The 15,779-nt window shown below is 45.6% G+C and overlaps 1 protein-coding gene across 1 annotated transcript in view; it reads left to right on the forward strand.

The window, feature by feature from the left end:
- NARS1 (asparaginyl-tRNA synthetase 1) overlaps positions 1-14,733 on the forward strand; it is a 47,617-nt gene extending 32,884 nt beyond the window's left edge. Inside the window, exons 9-15 of the mRNA XM_068271858.1 lie at positions 1,582-1,803; positions 3,171-3,370; positions 4,747-4,882; positions 6,334-6,447; positions 7,894-8,025; positions 11,458-11,589; positions 14,363-14,733. Of these exons, the coding sequence (XP_068127959.1) occupies positions 1,582-1,803; positions 3,171-3,370; positions 4,747-4,882; positions 6,334-6,447; positions 7,894-8,025; positions 11,458-11,589; positions 14,363-14,494 (1,068 nt within the window). The 3' untranslated portion in view covers positions 14,495-14,733. The remainder of the gene's footprint in view (positions 1-1,581; positions 1,804-3,170; positions 3,371-4,746; positions 4,883-6,333; positions 6,448-7,893; positions 8,026-11,457; positions 11,590-14,362) is intronic.
- The last annotated feature ends 1,046 nt before the right edge of the window (positions 14,734-15,779 follow it).

The following is a 15,779-nucleotide window of genomic DNA, read 5'->3' on the forward strand; positions in this document are numbered from 1 at the left end:
TCTAGCTCAATTACTTTATTCTGTCATCAAATCGCAACGACAGACTGCTGTTTCGGCCATAACGAGGCCTTTGTCAAGTTGCAGACAAAATACAAACATCAAAGTGCACATGTCAATATATAGGAGAGAGAACACACCCATCTCCATCCCATAAGCAATCCCAGCAGCTACACATGATCAGACCTGATGGGGAACATGAAAGTTATCAAATCCACCTATCAGGATAAAGAATTTCAAATGGCAGCTCACCTATGAGGACACAGCGCAAAAACCGCCGCTCCAATAGCCGCATCTGAGGCATCAGGACGCTATAGGTGCTCCTGGCAGTGTGTAACATCTGGCAGCTCAAACTATTGCGGGACAGCGGAATTCCGGATCCAGCATACGGAGATGGGTGTGAGTATGATAGCGGCGTTTTGTTTATTTACATTTATCAATGGTAGCCATAGCTACGTGTATCTAGCCGCGCCACCCACTGTCCTGGCGCTGTAACACCGCTATAGCCGCATTGGTTGGCAGAAGGGAGCGATGATTGGCCCGCACTGTCACATTACCATGACAGCACTTCTGTTTTCACGGAGCGTGTCAGTGGGGATAAGAGCGTCCTGATGCCTCAGATGCGACTATTGGAGCGGCGGTTTTTGCGCTGCGTCCTCATAGGTGAGCTGCTATTTGAAATTCTTTATCCTGATAGGTGGATTTGATAACTTTCATGTTCCCCATCAGGTCCGATCATGTGTAGCTGCTGGGATTGCTTATGGGATGGAGATGGGTGTGTTCTGTCTCCTATATATTGACATGTGCACTTTGATGTTTGTATTTTGTCTGCAACTTGACAAAGGCCTCGTTATGGCCGAAACAGCAGTCTGTCATTGCGATTTGATGACAGAATAAAGTAATTGAGCTATAATACTTTTTTGTGGTGGCGGTCTTTGAGGACATTTATTTTTGGTGAACCCAAGATGAAAATAAACAATTGGAACTGTCTTCTTACTCCTAAAAATGACTTTTTTTTATTTTTTTTATTTTATTTTGGTATCTCAAGGTTTTATTTTATGTATAAACACTAGAGAGGAATCAAATAGATTCAGGTCCGCACGGTCTTCAGATCGTTATCAAAATGTTATCACAAAAATAAAAATATGGTGCTGTAAGATAGTGACAGTCCACTGTTTCGGGCTCCTGCCCTTTCTCAAGCCATCCAGCGTATGAACTTGAGCAGATGGCTTGAGAAAGGGCAGGAGCCCGAAACAGTGCACTGTCGCTATCTTACAGAACCATGCTTTTATTTTTGTGATAATAATATTTTGATAACGATCTGAAGACCGTGCGGACCTGAATCTATTTGTTTTGTGGATCCTGGCGGTACCACGGTGCAAGGCCCTGCACGTCTGACCCTTGGAGAGGGTATGGCCTATTGAGTGCGGTTCCATAAGTTTAAAAATAAACACGAGAGGCACACACTCTAGTTATGCCCCTGTACTAAGGTTCTATGCCTTGCTGCCCTCTGATGGATGGCTAGGTCCTGTTTAACACTTGCTACACACATATTCATAACCTCCTTCTACTGCTTTGCTATAGGCTCCAGGAGGACATGAGCTGGCCTGCGATTACTGGGAGCTGATTGGCCTGGCCCCTGCCGGCGGAGCGGACAACCTCCTAAATGAAGAATCTGACGTGGATGTCCAGCTGAACAACCGTCACATGATGATCCGAGGAGAAAACATGTCCAAAATCTTCAAAGTCCGCTCCACGGTCATCCACTGCTTTAGAAACCACTTCTTTGACCGCGGCTACTATGAGGCAAGTTCACCTGTTATGCCAAAGAGAAGGGGGGGATTTGTGCATGAGAGAAAAAGAAAACTCTGCTGGACCACCTGGGAGAAATGCTGCTAATAAAGTTGGTCCACTTCCAAGCTGCATAAATGTACATGAATTCACATTGACTATCTTTAGCTTGCAGTAAAAAGTATCAAATAGATGTATTTTACTGGCCAATAGCATGGTCACGTGACCCATGTGGTTGGCAGCTGAAACTGGCCCCATTCCAAAGGCCTGGTTGGCGCAGGTGCAGTATGTCCGGTATAACAGACGCACTCCCGCGGGAAGACGTAGCTGGAGCACGTACGTCGTGCACCGTCAACACGTGCCATAGCGGACATATTGCACATGCGCCCGTAGTATATCTGCGTCAGGTGACTCCATGCGTCAGCTACGTCTTCCCCTGGCAGTGTGTGTGCGTACTCCCATGGACAATACTGCACCTGCACCAACCCCGCACCGGATACAGAAGAACGGAAAAAGTCACCGGGCCTTGATTCAATTAAAGGACTTCCAATGCACGGGGAATTAAGCAGATGTTACTCACCTGGGGTTTCTTCCATCCCCCCTAGCAGCTCGCCGCAGCCCCAGTCCCCCTTTTGTCCCGCTGGCGGGTCGGCTCTTCCATGCTTGTGCAGGCTCTCATGCCCGAGCGTCCACATCATCTGGCGCATACTGCACAGTAGTTGCGCGCAGGCACAGTACGCGCCAGATGACGTGGCGCAGAAGAGCCGACCAGCCGCATCAAAAGTCCCTTAAAGTGAACCCGAGGTGAGTTATATGGAGCCTGCTATATTTATTTCCTTTTAAGTAATATCAGTTGCCTGGCTATCCTGCTGATTCTCTGCCTTAAATAATTTCAGCCATAGAACAAGCATGCAGCAGATCAGGTGCAATGTTCTCCCCAGAAATCTTTTCCAACCGGGTGGCATGAAATAGTAGCCGGGCGGCATGAAAAGTAGCCGGGTGGGGCAATATGAGAGAACGCAGGGCCGGCGCAACTCTGCTTACAGCAGAGGAGGAGGTGAGCCGATGACAGCTGGGTGCTCACCAAAACTAGTCAGGTGGAGCACCCAGCTAAAACAAGATTAGCTGCATGCTTGTTTCTGGTATTATTATTAAACAAATATGGCAGCCTCCATATCACTCTCACCTCTGGTTTACTTTAAGGACTAAGGTATCCTTTAAGACTTTATCCAGTACTGTTTTGCATGGTCTTGAGTTTTCGAAGAAGTATCTTACTTTTGCTCTAATGGAATCCTATTTGCCCTCATATGGAGTTTCTTTTGTAAGCAGGTCTTCAGATCTTTTTCGGGAATCATAATAGGTTTGTTATACTTTGTTCACAGATAACGCCGCCCACCCTGGTGCAGACGCAAGTGGAAGGAGGCTCCACCCTCTTCAAGCTGGATTACTTTGGGGAGGAGGCATATCTGACGCAGTCCTCCCAGCTGTATTTAGAGACCTGCATTCCGGCATTGGGTGACACTTTCTGCATCGCACAGTCCTACCGCGCTGAGCAGTCCAGGACGAGGCGCCACCTGGCAGAGTAAGGGTTCTGCCCGGAGGGGGGTTGGGTAGATGAGGAGCTAGTCCAGTTACCATTTCCAAGTCCGTGTCAAAGGACTATTCCATGAAGTCATTGCAGTGGGCAATCAGTAGAGATAGTTGTCAGTTATACTGTTTGAAAGGGGAACCCAGTGAAAAAGTCCTTAGGGAGCAGTTCTCCAATCACAGCAATGTCTACAATGTGAAGCAATCTAATTGGCCGAATAGTGTTACTACAACCTATCTGAAACCTAGAAGCTCTAGAGGGTGCTGACCATCCAATCACAATAGTGGATTGTAGCTCCAATGGACCTACAAGCACTTTTAATTTACTGAGCACTTGTATATCTACAACAATATTCCAGGCACAGGTGGTGGCGGGGGGCAGGCTAATGTTTGTTTGAAAATATTTTGGAATTGTAAAATCTTTCCTCACCCTGATTTACGTTCTGCAATTTATCACAGGTGGTGAGATCATTAGTCCTGTCAGGTGCATTACTGTGGAATGTTTGTTTCTGAGAATTCTGAAGCCAGTGAAAATAATGCCTGGTCTCCCAGAATGCTCTAGGAGAAGAATTCCACATAGCTACATAGTCACTCTAAGCTAAACATCAATGGGAAGGGTAGAGCTGCATATCAATATATAGCTTTAGGTAGATCTAGAAAGTGTTTCTGATGCTAAAACAAGGAAGCTTACTGTAAAAGTAGATATCCTAAATAATTTACTGCATTCTACTATATATATCACTACAGTGCCTATTTGTTGGAGCCTAGTGTTCTATAGACACAGATGGGCATCCAGTATAACAAGTTAGAACTCTTTACTGAAGGAAGACATGCAGTGATAAATCATACATAACCATCGGGAACTGCATCTTGCTTAGAACAGAGAGAATACAGAGTGAATACAGGAAATAATAATCCCATTCAGTTCAGCTGTGCATTTTACACACACTGACATCTTGTGGTTGTTTTACTATACTGCAGTTTAAGGCAATAATACTGTTAATACTTCCAGCACTCTTTAGGAGCCGACTTTAACAAGTCATACAGGAATACGGAAGGTTATTGGGTTTTTCTGGGCAGGATGTAATTTATAGAGAACATAAAGTACTGATCTTCATGGTTGCACAAATTCGCCATTTCACCGTATAGTTCTTTCAGACATTTGTGGCTGGCTAAAAATAGAATTGGATAGATAATTTTTGATAACCGTAAATTACGTATTGACTTGTAGCGTTAATACAGGGAGTAATTTTTAAAAAGAGAAGGTGATATTTCACTTCTTTTAAAAGGATGAGTTCGATGATTGAAATTTGGGGGCATTGCAGCTGCTGACTCTAACGTTGACGATCTGTCTTTGGTTTCTGTCTTTAGATACACTCACATAGAGGCAGAATGTCCTTTCATGAGCTATGAAGATATGCTGAACCGTCTGGAAGATTTGGTGTGTGACGTGGTGGACAGAGTTATGAAGTCACCTGTGGCCCCTCTGGTCGCTGAGCTGCACCCGGTATGTATAGGTTTGTGTCTTAGTGTGAGGTTATTGTGCTCTTCTATAAGAGTTGAGTAACTCAGCCAGGTCCTCAAGCCAAGATTGTCTATTCTGAAGTGAACCTGTCACATACAAAAGCAGAATTTCAGTCTAGGTCACACATGTCAAACTCAGGCCCACAGGCCAAATCTGGCCCTCAAAGGCATTAAATATGGCCTCCAGGTGGTTTGCCCACTTTGTATTATGTTTGGCCCACTCTAGACCACCAGGGAAGCTATATTGGAGGTGAAGCCCTAGAACACCAGGGAAGCCATATTTTTGGAGGTAGGGGGAAGCACTAAACACTAGGGAACTGTATAGGGGAGGGTGGGGGCTATTAGACACCAGGAAATTGTATAGGGGAGGGTGACTTGACACAGGGGAACTGTAAAGGGGTTGGAGGGGGGCCATTAAACACTAGGGAACTTTATAAGGGAGGAAGGTGGCCAGTAGACACTGAAGTTGGCCTGTGACTTTGTCCCAGTGTTCAATTTAAGCCCACTTTGTATTTGAGTTTGACATGCCTGGTCTAGGGTGACCTCTGCCTCTTTCCCTACTTTTTATTGCATGCATAGTTATCCGTCTTTGATCTGTCCCAAAGTATTGTCATATGTGTAAAAATCATAAGTCCCCCCCTGCTCAGAGTACAGCAGTGCTGGGAGCTACCTTTGCATGCATACATTATATCAAGTTAATTTAAAAAGCTCTTAGGGCCGTTCTCACCTGAGCGGGAATCGCACGATTCCCGCTCACGGCAAACCGCTAGCGGTTCTGCAAGAACCGCTACACAATGTAGCGAGTGGCAGTGTTCTCACTGCCGCGGTTGTGGTTAGCGATAACCGCAACCGAGCTGCATGCAGCGGTTTGCCGGCGATGAGCGTTCCACGATTAGCGATCGTGATTAGCGTGCACAGCAATCTAATCGCGATCGCTCCAAAACCGCCGCAGTGTCCAGTGATTTTTCTGCGCTAATAGTTTTTAAGTGTGAACGGGCCCTTACAGAGAAGAAAACACTTCAGTCAGACACATCTGATTTTCATGCTTGTTCAGGGTCTATGGCTAAAGGTATTAGAGGAAGAGGATCAGTTTAAAAGGAAACTAACATGGCAGCCTCCATATCCCTTTCAGTTCAGGTGAATATCCATGCCCCCTTTCAACTCAGGATCCTTTCCATATAGGCAATCCTCCTCTCCAGTGCAGTGCTGGTGTTTGGTTATAGAGTGATGAGGAGTCTTGACAGCTCACTGCAGAGGGGAGGGGAGGTAGGCAAGGCTGAATAGAGGCATTTGTAAGGATTGCTTGAACACAGAGCATTTCAGAACACTGTCCTCTGACATCATCTTACAAGTTGTTACATCTCCTTCCTCCGCTGCAGGTGATTATATTGCGATTGGTTCTTTTCGTGATGTTCTCCATTTTTTTTCCTGCAGGAGTTCAAACCACCCAAGCGTCCCTTCAGAAGAATGGACTATACTGAGGCGATCGTGTGGCTGAAGGAACATGACGTCAAGAAGGATGATGGCACATACTATGAGTTTGGGGAGGTACATACATTATTTTGTCCGTTTATTGCCATGGGACTATTGGACGTAGGGGACAGGGCAGTTTGTGCCACTCACCCCTCCTGACCAGTAGCCCTTGAGGGAATAGGCAATATGACTTATGCTCCATCCAAAATCCCGTCACTAACTATATCACTATTGAAAATAAGGCAGAATCATTTAAATTTAAACTATAGTTTCTTGTTCCAAACAAGACCTATATTTAACCCTCTCCCAACCGTCTAACGCCGATCGGCGTTGGGAGGGTGGCAGCCCCAGGACCGCCTAACACCGAAAGGCGACAAGTCCTGGGGCGGGGTTTTGCAGGAGATTGCACGCGCCAATATGTGTGCATCTGCACTTGAATCACCGCTTGGAGACTGTTACATTGTTACTATTTGCATTGTACAGCGCTGCAATCTATGGCAGCGCTGTACTGAGGACAGCAGTGTCACTCGGCTGTCCCCTAGAGATCAGGAGCGATCGGCTCTCATTGGCTGATGCCTATGACAGCCGATCGCTGTCATTGGCTGGGGGAAGGAGGGAGAGCAGGGAAAAAAAAGACTTACCTTGGGAGAGGGTAGTCCCTGGATTTCTCCTCCTTGTGAGCACTGAGATCCCCACAAGCTCATTGTCAGGGGCTTGTCTGTGGAGCTCGCCCACAACACGCAGGCAGCTTGCGCCTGCACAGTAGCATGGAGCCGAATGGGCTGAGCTTTTTCCAACAAGCATGAGGGGCGGCTCTGTGCTATTGTGCAGGCGTGTGTGTGTCGTACTGCTTTGCTAAGTACCTCTATAAATTATATGTTGGATTTGGTTAGGGCTGGTTTTACATCTCTTTTTTTGTGTGTTGCTGTGGGGACGAGATGCGCCTGCCACACCCCACCGCAACACAAAAAATGACAATATGATGACTGAGTGCGCCGACAGGGTCATATGCATAGCGCCGCCCTCAGTGACATACCTCCTGCTGGGCAGGAAGTACATCACTGGGATTCCAGTTGGTTCCGCGCAAGTGTACCTCACCGCACTCCGTCATTCACTATGGGTGTCGCCCATAGACTTCCATTACCCCAAGCATCGTGCGTTAAAAGTAGCCTAAAAGTTTTGGGGGTTTTTTGTGCACTAAAAATGTATTCCAAATGAAGGTCCTCTAGAATAGATACATTTTATTTTTATTTTTTTTCTCTAAATTTATTATTTTATTGATTGAATACTGATCAGGAGAGCCGTTCTTCTGTGGCATCTTTGTACTGTTTTGAGGAAAGAGTTCGAAGGACAGACAGGAAGCTGTGCTCTCTGCCAAGTAGCATCTGTCTGTGGCACAAGAAAGCTTTGCAAACCCAGCCACTAAACTGTGCACATTGCAACATTTGATATAATCCCAAAAAAGTTAAAAAGACAGAAGCATGAACTTCGGATTTGACAGCCTGTCTCCTTTAATTTTAGGATATCCCAGAAGCCCCGGAGAGACTTATGACCGACGCCATAAATGAGCCAATCCTGCTTTGCCGCTTCCCAGCTGAGATCAAGTCTTTCTACATGCAGCGCTGTGCCGAAGACCGGCGTCTCACCGAATCCGTAAGTCCAGCAGCTGCGTGTTGCTTATCCTTCTCTAACAGCAATAGGAGGCTTAAAGTGAACCCAAGGTGAGAAGAATATGAAGATGGCAATACCAGTTGCCTGCCAGCCCTGCTGATCTATTTGGCTGCAGTAGTGTCTGAAACACACAAGAAACAAGCATGCAGCCAATCTTGTCACATCTGACGACAATGTCGAACACCTGATCTGCTGCATGCTTGTTCAGGGTCTGTGGCTGAAAGTATTAGAGGCAGATGATCAGCAGGACAGACAGACAACTGGTATTGCTTAAGGCCCCGTTCACACTGCATGCGTTTCCAGACGCGTTTTGGAAACGCGTGCAGGTGGCCGACACGCACAACATCAGACAGTGCATAGAGTGCACTGTCTGATGTTCACACTGCATGTGTTCCGGACCTGTGCAGTCCGGGAACGCATGCTGCACGCATTTTTTGCCAAACGCGTGGCTGTCCCATTCACTTTTCAGTGATGGGATCAGCCACGCAACGCATACAAACGCGGATGGCGTGCGTTCGTACGCATTGCGTTCTGCGTGCGTGCCCGTCCGTCCGCGTTTGTAATGTGAACGGGGCCTAAAGGAAATAAATACGGCAGCCTCCATATCACTCTCACCTCGGGTTCACTTTAAAGAAGATCTCTACCCTGTGACGTTTAGCATCGCGTTTTGTGCGTGTGCGAATCATATTTACTGCTAGGGCAGCATTGTGTTGGGAGGTTTTGAGTGGTTTGTGTTATACCTGATTTGTGTCAAAGTTGATATTTCTGCTGCTCGGTAGAACCTCATAAAGTCTGGGTGATGTTTGATAACCACTGTCATGAAGTCTAAAATGATTTAGGACTTGTAAGTTGCAAGCAACTCCTGCCTTCTTTAAACTGATGTTGTAGTGCACCTGTATACATGAATTTACAGTTATATCCTGAAACAATACACATGTGATCTCTTACCTTGAACACTTAAAGGATCACTATCCTGAAAATGTGTAAGATTGTAAACACACATATATATATATATATATATATATATATAAGATCAATTTTTCCCTGAGTAAAATGCACTATAAATTACTGCTTTCCTATATTGCTGTCACTTACAGGAAGCAGTAAAAATGGAAGTGATCTGACAGGTTTTGGACTAGTCCATGTCCTCCTGTGGCGGGGGGGGGGGGGGGGGGGGTCTTAACATTTCCTTTATTCCTTACAAAAGCACTCCCTGTTAAGGATTTTTTCAAAGGACCACTCCAGCGAAATAACTAAGCAGTTAAAATCTGTCAGGTTTTGGACTAGTTCATCTCCTCATGGGGGATTGTCATGGTTTTCTTTGTTTTCAAAAGCATTTCCTGGATGGCAGTTAAACTGCCAAAATGGTAAGATACCAGCCAGCCTCCCTACATGTTTGCACACTTATCTTGGCAGTTGGACTGATAAACTGCTATTCAGTAAAGGCTTTAAAAAAAACAAAACAAATCCTTGAGAATCCCTTATGATGGGATGGACTAGTCCAACACCTGTCGGTTCTTACAGATTTTAACTGCTTACTTTTTTACCTAGAGTGGTCCTTTAACCCTCCTGGCGGTTTAAAAAAATCCGCCAGGGGGCAGCAAAGTAGTGTTTTTTTAAAAAAAAACATTTTTTCATGTAGCGAGACAAAGTCTCGCTACATGATAGCTGCTGCTCAGCGGCATCCCCCCAGCCCCTCCGATCGCCGCCGGCGATCGGAGATCAGGAGATCCCGTTCAAAGAACGCGATCTCCTGGAGGGCTTCCTCCGTCGCCATGGCAATGGGCGGGATGACGTCACCGACGTCGTGACGTCAAAGGGGACTCCCATCCACCCCACAGCGCTGCCTGGCACTGATTGGCCAGGCAGCGCACGGGGTCTGGGGGGGGGGGGGGGGGGGCCGCGGCGCAAGGAATAGCGGCAGATCGGCGGGTAGCGGCGGCGATCGGATGCTACACGCAGCTAGCAAAGTGCTGAAAAACAGAATAGATTGTGAGCTCCTCTGAGGACAGTCAGTGACATGACTATGTACTGTGTATAGTGCTGCAGAAGATGTCCGTGCTCTATAAATACACACTAATAATATGGTAGGACTTTAGACTATGACTATGGTAGGAATTAGATTGTGAGCTCCTCTGCAGACAGTCAGTGACATGACTATGTACTGTGTATAGTGCTGCAGAAGAGGTCAGTGCTATATAAAAACACACTAATAATATGGTAGGACATTAGACTATGACTATGGTTGGATTAGACTAGGGGTCCCTAAATGTTTTGAGTCGAGGGCCGGGTCAACATACTTCAAACTGCTGGGGGGCCGGAGTATACATAAGATGATGTAGAAGTCTTTGCAGGCCAGACAGTGAAGGACACCCAGGTGACAACCTGCAGTGGACAGCAGTGTCACCCGATATGGAATTTGATTGGAAACCAGCAAATTACTGCTTTCTGGCTTCCATGTGGATGGGTGGTGCCAGCACTTCTATTCTATATGCGGACCACCAATATATAAAGATGTAGCTGACCACACCTATAAGTAATATTTTGTGTGTGTGTGTGTGTGTGTGTGTGTGTGTATGTGTGTGTGTATGTGTGTATGTGTGTGTGTGTGTATGTGTGTGTGTGTGTGTGTATATATATGTGTGTGTGTGTGTGTGTGTGTGTGTCTGTGTGTCTGTGTGTGTGTGTGTGTGTGTGTGTGTGTGTGTGTGTGTGTGTGTGTGTGTGTGTGTGTGTGTGTGTGTGTGTATGTGTGTGTGTGTGTATGTGTGTATGTGTGTGTGTGTGTATGTGTGGTGTGTGTGTGTGTGTGTGTGTGTGTGTGTGTGTGTGTGTGAAAAAAAAAGCCTCAGGGGGCCACATTCGGCCCGCGGGGCTTAGATTGAGGACCACTGGATAACACTGTAAACCCTGAGGACAGTCAGCGACATGATTATGTATTCTGTAATGTGCTGCAGAAGAGGTCAGCGCTATATGAATACATAATACAATCCACAATTGTGTACAGTAAGTAATATTCACAATACGGCTCCCGCTGATTGTGCGGTTATACACAATAACAAAACTGATGACTCTCCTTGCTTCATAGGTTTACTATGAATACATAAGAATAGCATACATTTACTTTCCACGCTAATGAGGTTAACTTTCCATGCTAATGAGGTTGGCGTGAGCGGTAGATGTTTGTATAATATTGATGATTTCATGATATACCGATAGCTTTGTATCTATGTTCCTCACTAAATGTTTTGTACAGCGCTATGGAACATGTTGGTGCTATATAAATAAAAAAATAATTTAAGATAAAATTGATCAAACTTTTCCAAAAATGTACACTCTTTAATTTTTTTGGCACGTGTCCAGAGCTAATTTACAATTTTTTTTTTTTTAATCTGTTTTTTCTTTTTTCTTCAGGTGGATGTTCTGATGCCTAACGTGGGTGAGATTGTTGGAGGCTCTATGCGTATCTGGGATAGCGAGGAACTACTGGAAGGGTACAAGAGAGAAGGAATTGACGCGACACCCTATTACTGGTATACAGACCAGGTATGATGGTAGACACTATTGCCTATATAGGGCTTTTCACAGTACCATTAGATGCTGAATACTTGGGTAAACTGTTATTTTAAAAGGTCAACAAATCGACAGTATTGTCTCTGCAAGCACAGCAGGCATCTGATTGCGTCATATGATGGCTGCACTTGTCATGTGATGGCTGCAGGTGTCATGTGATGGCTGCAGGTGTCATGTGATGGCTGCAGGTGCCATGTGGCAGCTGCACGTGCAAGAAAATAGTCAGAATAATTTTGACAGTACTTTTTCACCTAGTTTTCGGTACTTTTATCAGTTGCAGGGTGCTGGAAAAAAAAAAGACGTTAAATTCTCTCATAGGTGAAAAAGTTAATTGCATATGAGCCCCTGTGTTGTAGTGCCCATGTAGCTAGCCTTATCAGATTTTTGTCAGAAACACCTGATCTGCTGCACGCTTGTTCAGGGTCTATGGCTAAACGTATTAGAGGCAGAGAATCCGCAGGGCAGCCAGGCAATTTGCATTGTTTAAAAGGAAAGAAATATAGCATCCTCCATATCCCTCTCACTACAGTTGGTTTTTAAACTTCCAGTACAGCCATGGTTACCAAGATTCAGTTTTGGGTCTGCTATGTAAGTAGTAAGAGTTTATAATTGCAGTCAGGGCCGTGGAGTCGGAGCAAGTTTTGGATATCTGGAGTCTGAGTTGATGATTTCATAAACTGAGGAGTCGAATTTTTTTTTTTATTATTTTTTTTGTACCAGCTCCACAGCCCTGGTAAGTATTAGACTAAGGAGTTTAAAGACACACCGAAGTGAAAAAGATATGATATTATGAATTGTATGTGTAGTACGAATAATTACTAGAATATTAGTAGCAAAGAAAATATTCTCATTTTTATTTTCAGTTATATAGTGTTTTTTATAACATTGCATCATTCTCTAATATTTGCAGTTTACACACTACTCAGCATTCTAAATGATTTTACAGAGCAGGCTAGTGAACTTTTGACCTGTCCTCTGCAGGAAACAAAACAATACATTGACTGACACTTGAGATAACAAGCTTCAGAAGACAGAGCTCTCTGCAACTTTGAAAGTCGTGGAGCTCAATGGCTCTTTTTCATAGATAACTGGAGTTTCTTAACTCTTCCTGTACTGGAAACAATAGTAGACCCATATCTCTGCTGCTAATGTTTTATTTCTTGGCTGTACTACACATACAAATCATTGTATCATAATTTTTTTTTTCCGCTTTAGTGTCTCTTAAAAGAGAATCTGTATTGTTAAAATCCCACAAAAGTAAACATACCAGTGCGTTAGGGGACATCTCCTATTCCCTTCTGTCACAATTTTGCCGCTCCCCGCTGCATTAATTAACAATGGTTAAAGAGAACCCGAGGTGGGTTTGAAGAATATTATCTGCATACAGAGGCTGGATCTGCCTATACAGCGCAGCCTCTGTTGCTATCCCAAACCCCCCTAAGGTCCCCCTGCACTCTGCAATCCCTCATAAATCACAGCCATGCTGCTGACAAACAGCATGTCAGAGCTGGCTGTGTTTATCTCTATAGTGTCAGTCTACTGATCTCCCCGCCTCCTGCATAACTCCAGTCCCCGCCTGCATCCCTTCCCTCCCTGCTGATTGGAGGGAAGGGACGGGGGCAGGGACCGGAGCTATGCAGGAGGCGGGGGAGCAGCTGAGACTGACACTACAGATGTAAACACAGCCTCACAGCATGGCTGTGATTTATGAGGGATTGCAGAGTGCAGGGGGACCTTAGGGGGGTTTGGGATAGCAACAGAGGCTGGGCTGTATAGGCAGATCCAGCCTCTGTATGCAGATAACATTCTTTAAACACACCTCGGGTTCTCTTTAATTTGCATATATTCAGCAGTGGTGCTCTGGGAGACATCTCAAGCTCACTCCAACCTGATTTATCGCAAATTCTTTCTGTTTTAGGAAATCAAACTTTTGTTTTTCGCTGCATTAAAAGTAGTCAAAAACAGTTTTAAAAAGTTTTTTGTTTATAAACAAACAAAATGGCCACCAAAACCGGAAGTAGGTTGATGTACAGTATGTCCACACATAGAAAATACATCCATACACAAGCAGGCTGTATTGAATCTCAAGAGATCATTTGTGTGTTTACCTTCCTCCCCCTGCAGCTCTCATCCACCGAAGAGTGACAGGCTGATTGTTTCTTCCTGCAAACAGTTCTGCGGTGTCTGTAATTCCTCAGCATGTGACAGCCCAGCTCCTTTCACAGCCTAACAGAGGACGATTTATCCAGCTTGTGAAGCGCTCCTCTCTCACTGAGAGAGCAGAGAGGCTGCCTAATCTAAATAACACACACGGGAGTGAGCATAGAGGGGGCCTGGAGGGGGGGGGGGGGGGCTGGCATAACAGATCAACAACACTGAAGAGTTGGCAGCCTTCCAGACACAGGGCGACAAATCCGACAGGGGGAAAGATAAGTTGATTTATTACAGAGACAGTGATAGTAGAAAGTGCTGCAGTAAGCCAGAGCACATTACAATAGGTTTAGGAACTTGTAGGATAGTAGAAAAAAGGATGACATTTTTGTTAGAGTCTCTTTAAGCCGGAGCAGTTTTGAGTACCTGGCATCGGAGGTCTCTTTAACTGAAGAGTCGCATGATTTTTGTACTGACTCCACAGCCCTGTCTGCAGTATTCCTGACCTATTGGGGAGCCATGCAGGTGCAAGCTATAGCTGGATATGTGCATGAAGTACAGCACTGTAGTAATCTCTTCTGTCTCTCTCTTGCAGCGTAAGTTTGGCACATGTCCGCACGGAGGCTATGGTCTGGGGCTGGAGAGATTCCTCACGTGGATCCTGAACAGGCACCACATCCGAGACGTCTGCCTTTACCCACGATTCGTCCAACGCTGTAAACCTTAACCCCTCCCTCCTCTATAGTCCAATCAGACCTCCGTCACCAATCAGTGAGAAGTACAGACGGACGGAGTACCCACCTTGTCTTGTGGAGGACACCACTTGCTGCTGCTTTTATCAGAACATCATGTGATGTAGTATGAAGAGTCGTCATTCACTTCCAATACCTATTTCTTTTTTTTAAATATTCATGTCTCCACAATATTCCAATAAACTGGAGGTGTGCTCCTCTCATAATGGCTTCACACGGTCTTGCATGTTATTCTGTTTCCTGCTTCCCCACTCCTGAGGACCAGATCCCTCCTTTGAAGCCGGTTTCACATCAGAAACCAGCGTTATAGGTGCAGTGGGGTCGGGTGATTGCAGTGGCGTAGCTAAGGAGCTGTGGGCCCGGTGCAAGTTTTACATTGGGGCCCCCCAAGCACTCTATACATAACAATTGATACAGCACATCAAAACCTGCCAATGGCAACTACAGTGTCGCCCCTGGATGATTGCATCACACCACAACGTTAAAAATAGGCTCTGGAGATTACCGTGGCAATGCGCAGTAATCTGACTTCTAGCTGCAAGCCAAACTTTAAAGGACAACTGAAGTGAGAGTTATATGGAGGCTGCCATATCTATTTCCTTTCAAGCAATACCAGTTGCCTGGCTATCCTGCTGATCCTCTGCCTCTAATACTTTCAGCCACAGACCCTGAACAAAGCATGCAGCAGATCAGGTGTTTCTGACATTATTGTCAGATCTGACAAGATTAGCTGCATGCTTGTTTCTGGTGTGGTTCAGACACTACTGTACACACACAGATCAACAGGGCTGCCAGGCAACTGGTATTGTTAAAAATGAAATAAATATGGCAGCCTCCATATCCCTCTCGCTTCAGTTGATCAGGTACTCTGACTCAGGTTTTACTGGATTAGCCATATGCTTGTTCCAGGGTTCTACTTATACCAGTAGATCAAAAGGACTGCCAGGCAACTAGTATTGTTTTCAAGGAAATAAATATGGAAGCCTCCGTATCCCTCTCACCTTGGGTTTTCTTTAACCACTTGCCGACCGCACGCTTATACCGTGCGTCGGCAAAGTGGCAGCTGCAGGACCAGCGACGCAGTACTGCGTCGCCAGCTGCAGGCTGATTAATCAGGAAGCAGCCGCTCGTGCGAGCGGCTGCTTCCTGTCAAATCACGGCGGGGGGCTCCGTGAATAGCCTGCGGGCCGCCGATGGCGGCTCGCAAGCTAAATGTAAACACAAGCGGAAATAATCCGCTTTGTTTACATTTGTACGGCG

This window comes from Hyperolius riggenbachi, chromosome 1, assembly GCF_040937935.1.
Source record: "Hyperolius riggenbachi isolate aHypRig1 chromosome 1, aHypRig1.pri, whole genome shotgun sequence".
NCBI classification, from domain to species: Eukaryota; Metazoa; Chordata; class Amphibia; order Anura; family Hyperoliidae; genus Hyperolius; species Hyperolius riggenbachi.